General features: G+C 47.4%; 1 protein-coding gene across 2 annotated transcripts; it reads left to right on the forward strand.

The window, feature by feature from the left end:
* The first annotated feature begins 627 nt into the window (after positions 1-627).
* On the forward strand, positions 628-6,291 carry LOC308595142 (uncharacterized protein). Of its 2 annotated transcripts, XR_014011748.1 has the most exons (3): positions 628-1,033; positions 5,266-5,739; positions 6,122-6,291. XR_014011748.1 is itself a non-coding variant. In XM_081209152.1 (2 exons), the coding sequence occupies exons 1-2, from the start codon at positions 752-754 to the stop codon at positions 5,617-5,619; spliced, it is 636 nt and encodes a 211-aa protein (XP_081065278.1). In that variant the 5' UTR covers positions 628-751; the 3' UTR covers positions 5,620-5,747. The 2 variants fall into 2 exon arrangements, 1 of the variants encoding a protein (XP_081065278.1); XM_081209152.1 differs by lacking the exon at positions 6,122-6,291 and having other exon boundaries at positions 5,266-5,747.
* The last annotated feature ends 2,703 nt before the right edge of the window (positions 6,292-8,994 follow it).

The following is an 8,994-nucleotide window of genomic DNA, read 5'->3' on the forward strand; positions in this document are numbered from 1 at the left end:
GTTGTGTCACATGTTTTGGCAGGAACCCCATGTCTCCTGTGAAATCTAGCTTTCCCCCCAACTGTTCATCCACCTTACGACATTGTTTTCATTCCCATATGTTGCATACATAGCAGACATTACCTTTCAATTAGATGTTTATCCTTATTAGTTATACTAATCAGTAAATGTTCCTGATATGTAATTAAGAGGTAAATACGGTGTCCTAGAACACATATAATCTTATGTTCTTTACTATAGGGTTGTGCGTCTTATGCCCATCCAAAGTCAAAGGCATAATGACACCTTAATGATAGCTCACACCCTACAGAATTATACCAAGAATAGCTCCAGTTCTGAGGTGTTTTTTCACTGAACAAAGGAAAAGCTCTTTCTAGAATGTAAACTTACTGTCATCCCGACAGCAAAAGTTTGCAAAAGAACTGAAGTGAGCCATTTCCTCATAATGATCTGCTCACACCTTCCTTGCTTCCTACAGAGGGAAGCTAGAACTGAAATAGCATGCTCTTCTATCTGCAAAATGCCATTCTTGAGGAAACTGGCAGGCCAAGTGTCCCCTGTGTGCTGTTGCAATTGCTTACCTCACCCACTGTGATGTAGCACCGTTGCCCAGATAACCAAGTTCTAGCTAGGCTTGGTGTCATTTGATTACAGTTGACCCTAGCCCAGTACAGAAGGAGAAACTACCAAAATGACAGTCATGCGAACAATCTAAAGGTCATGCCAGGCAGTGCCAGAAAACTCTCCAAACATGAACATCCTGAATGCTCTCCTTTCTATGATATTTGCATTGTTGGCTGGGCTTATCCTCGTTTTCTGCATCACCATCATGGCTTGCGTCCTGCTCTTCAGCACGAAATTAACCATCACAATGGGCAAAACTAAGATGGTCACAACATTTCAACAAACGGCTCCTGATACGGAATTTGCAAGGCCCATCGTCACATCTGAACCAACTGTCCTAACCATTGAATTTGATGAAGCGGAGCTTTTAGCCAAACTAGTCAAAGAAATCGCTCCCAATTATGGCATGGTGGGTGGTTTTCCTTTTCTTTTTCTCTTGCAAGAATGTGCCAACTGACTTTCTGGATCATACTGAAAACTCATCTAGTGTAGCAGTGGCTGTCAGATGCTCTGGGAAGCTCCCAATGTGATATTTGTCCCTAGCATCTGGATGAACTCAAATGTGTACTTTAGATCAGTGTTTCCCAACCGGTGTTCCGCGGCACACTAGTGTGCCGTGAGACATCGGCTGGTGTGCCGTGGGAGGGAGGCGGGCGAGTCGGGCGGTGAGAGGCGGCGGCGGCGAGGATCCGCGTCGAGCCGGGGGCGGCTCCGCGGTGGTGGTGCCGAGCGGCGGGGCAGCGCGTGCAAAAGGGAGGAGCGCGAGACAGCGGAGGAGGAGGAGGCCGGCATGTCCGGGCAGCAGCAGCAACAACAGCAGCAGCAACTCCCGCCGCCGCCCCTCCTCTGCCCGCTATCGCCGCCACCACCACAACAGCCGCCGCCGCCTCAGCTGCCACCGTCCCTCAGTCCCTCGCTCTGCTGCCTCCTCCCCCCCCACCCCCAAAGCTTGGAGGTTCCCCGGCAAGGGGGAGGGAAAAAAATTAAAAACTTTCACTTTCGTGCGTCCCTCCCGGCGTGACGCTGCGCGCTGACGTCACGGGGCTGTAATGGTGGTGTGCCGCGAGATTTTTTTCATTAAACAGGTGTGCCGTTGCCCAAAAAAGGTTGGGAAACACTGCTTTAGATAGACATCTCTTCCCTGCATTTGTTCATCCATATGATGGCGCTGTGGGTTAAACCACAGAACCTAGGACTTGCCGATCAGAAGGTCAGTGGTTCGAATCCCTGCAACAGGGTGAGCTCCTGTTGCTCGGTCCCTGCTCCTGCCAACCTAGCAGTTTGAAAGCACATCAAAGTGCAAGTAGATAAATAGGTATCGCTCTGGCGGGAAGGTAAACGGTGTTTCCGTGCACTGCTCTGGTTCGCCAGAAGCAGCTTAGTCATGCTGGCCACATGACCCGGAAGCTCTACGCCAGCTCCCTCGGCCAATAAAGCGAGATGAGCGCCGCAACCCCAGAGTCGGTCCCGACTGGACCTAATGGTCAGGGGTCCCTTTACCTTTACCTTATGATGGCCAAATTAAATGTAACGGGGCCACTATTTAGGCATTCCACTCATTCACACCTAAAACAGAGATTTGTCATCTTAATTTAACGCTAAAAGAGTGTGGGAGAGGAACACAGAATCTGTCTTATACTGATTGAGTTCACCTGTCCTCCTAGTTCAGTATTATCTGTAATGGGAATTGGGGTTGCTTGTGCGTAAACTGCAAACTGCTCCAAGCTAGTCGTATAGATAAAACTTTCCCTGGTTTGACAGCCCTTGAAACGCGACTGTCTTAGTCACTGGCAGAATCCGTGAGTGGGCGTCTCCTAAATTTCTTCCAACATAGAAATTCTTTGACGCCCAGTCTCCTCCTAGATTCTCTGCGCGGAAGCCTTCTGCGCAGCGTGGGCGTGCCAAGCGGAGGTCCAGTGCTCTCTCTGCTGATTTCACTGGAAGAGTCTCGGAGCCTCCTCTCCACAGTACTCTCCACCTTTCCTTCCTCCCTGGTGTCCCCTTGATTTCCTTCCCCAGAGGAAGCTCTCTCTCTCTCCTTGCTAGTTCCCTCCCCTGCATCACTGGAGCGTCTTACCTCTCCTCTTGCCTCTGATGGCAGTTCCCTGACATTATCCATACCAGCTTTTCCCAACCTTGTCTCTTCCAGATATTTTGGGCTATAATTCCCATCATCCCTGACCACTGGCCACGCTAGGTGGGGCTGGTGTGAGCTGTGGTTGAAAACATCTGGAGGACACCAAATAGGTGGAGGCTAAGCTACCCCTGAGATGCCAGGAATGTAACCTGGGATGATCAGAGCATGGAAAGTACATGCTCTACCACTCAGCTATGGAGAGGAATATGAACACCTCACCCCTCTTGCACTATCCCTCTCCTCAATCCATTGCTCCAAGAACCTTTCTCTCCTCTTAATTCCAGTGTCAGAAGTATCAGAGAATAAAGATAAATGCTTGGAGCAATGAACCAGCGAGGATAGGAAAGGGAGGAGGGGTTTGGTGTTGTTCTCCTGTTAGACAAACACATGTCCACCATCCCTTTGTATGTACACAGAGTATACACATGAAAAGAAGCACATGTCTGTTAATCTTTGCATCTACAGGGGTACCTCAGGTTACATATGCTTCAGGTTACAGACGCTTCAGGTTACAGACGCTTCACGTTACAGACTCCGCTAACCCAGAAATAGTACATCGGGTTAAGAACTTTGCTTCAGGATGAGAACAGAAATCGTGCTCAGGCGGCACGGCGGCAGCGGGAGGCCCCATTAGCTAAAGTGGTGCTTCAGGCTGAGAACAGTTTCAGGTTAAGAACGGACCTCTGGAATGAATTAAGTAGTTAACCCGAGGTACCACTGTAGTTCGATCCCATGGCAGGGCGTTAAGTAAAGTAAGAAAAATACAGAACACCATTTTTGCTTCTTTTCTTTGCAGAATTAATCGGGGGGAAATAGATAACAGTAGATTGTCATAAATCCAAATTCATGTGTTTCAGCCATTAGACCCGCTCTAGAGACCATCACAAGCTGCAGAAAGCTGTATTCCCACTGCTGTGTGTGAGAAACTTCTCTTCACCCTTTGAACAGATGGTCAGTGCTGTAAACACCACTCACCTACTAGTGGGGAGAGAGCAGACGTAACTCCACAGCTGTCATTAAAATCTTCACTTGGAGGTTGCTTCTGTATTCAATGAGCTCTCTCTCATACTGTGGACAATTCCATGCTTGTCTTTCTTTCCATACACAGCGACTTAGCTAGAGAGGAAGAACTTTGCTTGCACAAAAATGGAAAGCAGAGATCATGCAGTGCTGAACTGTTGGCATTACAGGACATTACAGTGGTACCTCTGGTTACGTATTTAATTCGTTCCTGAGGTCCGTTCTTAACCTGAAACTGTTCTTAACCTGAAGCACCACTTTAGTTAATGGGGCCTCCCACTGCTGCCGCGCCGCCACCGCGCGATTTCTGTTCTTATCCTGAAGCAAAGTTCTTAACCCAAGGTACTATTTCTGGGTTAGCGGAGTCTGTAACCTGAAGCATATGTAACCTGAAGCGTTTGTAACCCGAGGTACCACTTTAATTTCCTGCAACCAAATACTTCAGAAATAAATGTGGAGCACACCATTCAGAAAACAGAGTGTGTTCATTAAAGAGATGCATTACAGGAAAGTTCCAAACTCCAAAGTAGGACAGCGTCCAACATAGTAGTGAGCATACTCTCAGGTTCTCCAGAACTCTTCAGCAGTCCTTGCTTAACTATTGCTCAGTATCTTGTGAGCTTTTGGATGATCCTAATAAAAGTATTGCTCTACTGTTGATTTTGGAATTTTTCTGAAGGGCCAACATAGCTACCTTTCTTCCTGTGTGGCTTGCGGCACAGGAGTGTCTGAGGCGCCACAGCTTGTGTAATATAGAGTGAGGAAGCATCATCATCATCATCATCATTATTGATTTATTTATTAAATTTGTATACCACGGGTGGTTTGCAACCTAAAAATCCAACACAAAACACATAACACAAAAACCAACCAATAGCCCCACTCCCACAAACACATTTAAAAGGCCATAATTTGTTTAATCAGCCAAAAGCCTGGACCTCTCATGGAGGAGGCACACAAAGAAGGCCTCAGGCGATGGTCAAAGGGTCCAGGTCAGTTCATATGGGGAGAATGAGTTGGGCATTTACCTGTTCAAGTCTCACCTTATTCAAAATTCACTAGGAAAGACTCTGAGGCAAGTGAGTATGTTTCAACCTTGACCACCACCCCGCCTCCAACTATAATATGGGTATAAATAGTACTGGTGTGTCTTAGACAATTTTGTAAGGATTTGTGAGATCATATGAGGAGTGCTTTGAACCCTTGAAAGGCGCTGTATGATTTTTTATTATTATTTATGAACTTTTGAAACACCAAATCAAAGAGAAACCACCAACCATGTTTTTACTGCTTGCCCAGAACTTCTAAGACAAGGTGGGTTTGTCAGGCCTAGGAAGTTTTGGGTTGGGCTGTGCAACCCTGATTACAGTTGTCCTATAAAACAATTTATATTTTGATTTCCCAGACCAGCAGACAGGCAACTGTTACTAACCCATCAGACAGGTCGCTGGTTAACTTAACATTCTTCATTTTCACTGGAAAAGATTATGCAGGTCGCTGTGAGGAACCAAACCTGGGCTATCGTCTCGCTGAATGTTCAACCTAGCAACAGCACTTGGAACACAGATCTCCACCTCAAGGAGGACAAAGCAGAAGTCAAAGGCACAGAGGAGCATATATTGGTGTTCATCTGCAAGCAGCTGAGTGAAAACTGCACCTTAGAGAATTATGAGGCTCAAAAGAAACCCGTCATTCAGAGCCTAGAACTCAGCGATGTCATCAAGGCCTTCTTGCGGGCTTTTCGTAATTCATATCAAGCTCCCCCTCTTCAAGAAACCGATGCTTCTGTGGATGTCAAGACTGAAGAGGAAGAAATCTTCCAGAGCAGTAAGGAGTGAACTTGCGTCTACCACTGTCACCCCAGAGACGGGCACAATCTGCCCACAATGTGCAACCTTTAATGGGATTTCACCCTGGCATCTAACGTATTTTAAAGGCATAGATAAAGCATTTGACTGGTGAGAAATCGGCACTGTTTTCCATTGTTCAGGATGTCTTCTTCATAACTTCTTAATGTATATAATGTCTGAACCTTGCCAGTCTTGGGCTGCAATTCTGTATACCAATAACATCCCCTCCAACGAAAATAGGGATGTCCTATTTAATTATAATTAAAGGAAAAGTGGGACATTCTGGGATCAAACCAGAAACCAGGACAGCTTCCCTAAATCCGGGACTGTCCCTGGACAATAAGGACACTTGGAGGCTCTGCAATAGCTCCTGTAGCAAATTCCAGTGAGTTTAATAGGACTTGCTTTCAGCTAAGTGTGTGTACAGGACTGAAGCCTCACTCATATGATTACTATAATTGATTAATATCTCCCTTTTTTGCAACTCTAGTCTTAAGTAACGCAGAGCAGCAAATTAATCTGAATTGGCCTAAAAAGCCCAATGGGAGAAGAGGACCCTCAGGCTGGATACACACAAAACCATCATGAAAATCCATTCTACCTTCTTAATCTGCAAGTATAACTCTGGGAGGCAGAAATAAAACCCAATCTCTTCCCTAAGTGACTCGTGATTAAGAGCCAACAGACACACTGTCTCCTCATTAGTTGAGGTGCAGTGCGGAAGTCTTGAGGGTTGCACGACAGTAATGAAAAGCTGGAGTCAGTCCATTGCCATCTGTCATTCTCCCCCCTGCTCACCCACTCCATTGGACGCCTAATTTCCTGTGAATAAGTGTTTCTAAAAATACAGTATCTGCCTTTAATACAACAGAAACACATTGGGAGGGCTGCAACACAAAGCTTACCCTGTGCATTTTCACCCCAACAAACTTTGCATCCCCACTGGGAAATCATACCTCACATACATTCTTGATGTAAGCAGGGACCTAGGAGAAAGTCAGGATAATCTTTTAGCTGGAGACATTTTGTTTTATTCTGCAACCCTCTAGAGTGTTCCTCTGTGCCATAATTAGTTGGTTACTTTTTTTAGTGCACTAAATAAAGTGTTGTCACACACACACACACACACACACACACACACACACACACACACACACATCTTTTCTTTGGATTTCCAAAATTCTTTGGCAGTGTAGGAAAAACAAGACAGTACAATGAGCATAGCTGTCAACCGTCCCTTATTTGGTGGGAACGTCCCTTATCCCAGCGCCGTGTCCCACTGCTGTCCCTTATTGATGATGTCCCTTAAATTCCCCAGGTTTCAAAGGAAGCAGCTCCTCTCCTTCCCTCCCTGCTGGCCAGGGAGGAGGGAGGCTCCAACTGTGTTGCTTGGCTGCCTGTCCCGCCCCCCTTCGGCCTCTTATCACCAGCCTTGGCTCCCAGGAGCCTCTCCCCACCGGGACTGGTGGGAGCCTCGGGCCCGTCCACCGCCATCCTCCTCGCGGCTGCCAAACTGAGCGTCTCTGCCTGGGGCCTCCCCTCTGCCCACTGCCGCGGCCGCCGCTCCTGCTAGGCCGTACTGTGGCTGCGCCACCGAAGGACGCAAATGAGATGGGCAGCCTGGCACGGCCTATGAATTGCTGAGGAGCCTTGAGAGGAGGAGGCGCGGGCAGGTGTTCCAAGGGCTAACCATAGAGGGGGAAAGCGGAGGAAGGACCGCAAGCGCTTCTCCCATAGATTTGTAGACTAGCATAGATCGTCTGATCTGCGGGTTTACTTTGGGCACTATTCCCCCCCCTCTCTTCCTCCCGCTCTGCCTGATGGAACGGAGAGCTGCAGATGGAGCATGAGAGAAAAGATACAGAACTGCAGCAACATCTTTGTAGCTTGGACTTTGTTTTGCATGAATGGTGTCTTGAGCAGCAACCTCTGGAAACAAAGGGCTAAAAACCAGCTAAAAATCTCTCCAAAATTATCTGGTCCCTTTTAACTTCTTATTTCAGCTGGTTGACTAAAATCCCTTATTTTGGCTGCTGATCCCTTATTTTCGAGGCTGCTGGTCCCTTATTTTCAAATCTGTAAGTTGACAGCTATGATAATGAGCTCCAGGACTGACTAGGATTTTGGTCACATTCACACCATGCAGAAAGATACAGGATCACCTTAATTTCTGTGCCTCCACATTGCCCCCAGATTTCCCAAGCCAGTCCCTAAGGTGAACGCAGACATATGTCTCTTAACCAACACAAGAAGCAGCCAAGTATTACAGCTCTGGAAAGGCCATGCCTGCCCCCTGAAAGCTCCTGGGAAATTATGCCTGACTTCAGTTGTCTACCACTTTTTGCAGTGACTGGGAGCTGCCCATTTGCTCCTTGGAGAAGGAATGTGGCTCAGTGGTAGATCACATTCTGGCAACACATATTATGGAAACCTGAGAAACACACAGTGGCTTACCAGCTTCAGATGAAGGCTATGAGAGGGGGACTCTGCCAGTCAGGACACATTAGCTAGAGAAGTGGGTATGAGAAAGCCTGTTCTCCCTCATGGAGAGCACGTGTTGCAGTGGGGTCTGGCGAGCCACCCCTCTGTTGCCAGGGAGGGTTTCTAAAAAGGGCCTAGGGCAACGATTGGATGGCTGGGTTGCTGGGGTAAAAGTTACGTTGCAATTTGGGTGGGAGGGGTAAAATGTTTTAAATACTCTGCACGCAGCCTGGAACTTTCTCTTTGCTGCGTGCAACGGATCATCTGCCCACCTGCCCTAAATTAAGGGGTTATTTGCGTTGACCTTGCTATGCCTGTCATGGGGTCATCTGCCTTTGGGGCAGGGGCCTCGTAGGAATTATGTCCATCTGGCTGATTGGTTGGGCCATTTGGTTTTTGCCTACTGCGTAGCAAATCGTCACAACTTGTAAGGTTGCGGTTAGGCATTGGTTATAAATTGGTTGGAGGAGGGGTTAGGATAGGCTGGGCCTGCCCCTCCATGGTTGCTGCAGAAAGGGAATTCCGTTAAAGGAATCCAGGGGCTTGCCATCTTTTCGTCCGAATCCCTGGAATGGGGCCTCGGGGAGCATGCGGGGAGAGGTGAGGGCCTGTGACTCAGCTTCATTTCTTCCCGATATTGTTTTCCCTTACTGGCTTTCGGTGGTGCCCAGAAGTCAGTTTTGTCCCTAGGCGGGGGGACAGATAGTCTTAACCAATGCCTAAACAACCACTCACGTTTATGTATTTCAATAAAGTTGTGGCCAAAATTATGCCAAAAACATTAAACAAAATTTATGTGTGTGTTGTGAGTTATTGGGGGGTGGCTTGGGGACCTCGACACGCAAATAGATCAATTTAGCTCATGTTTTACATTTCCAGCTT

Source organism: Podarcis bocagei, assembly GCF_964188305.1.
Source record: "Podarcis bocagei genome assembly, chromosome: 9".
Lineage (NCBI taxonomy): Eukaryota > Metazoa > Chordata > Lepidosauria > Squamata > Lacertidae > Podarcis > Podarcis bocagei.

What these genes read in the sequence shown, in the direction of transcription:
- LOC308595142 (XM_081209152.1), top strand. Translation starts at nt 752, where the DNA reads ATGAACATCCTGAATGCTCTCCTTTCTATGATATTTGCATTGTTGGCT. An exon ending in TCGCTCCCAATTATGGCATG is followed by an intron (nt 1,034 to 5,265) that starts GTGGGTGGTTTT and finishes TCACTGGAAAAG; the next exon opens with ATTATGCAGGTCGCTGTGAG.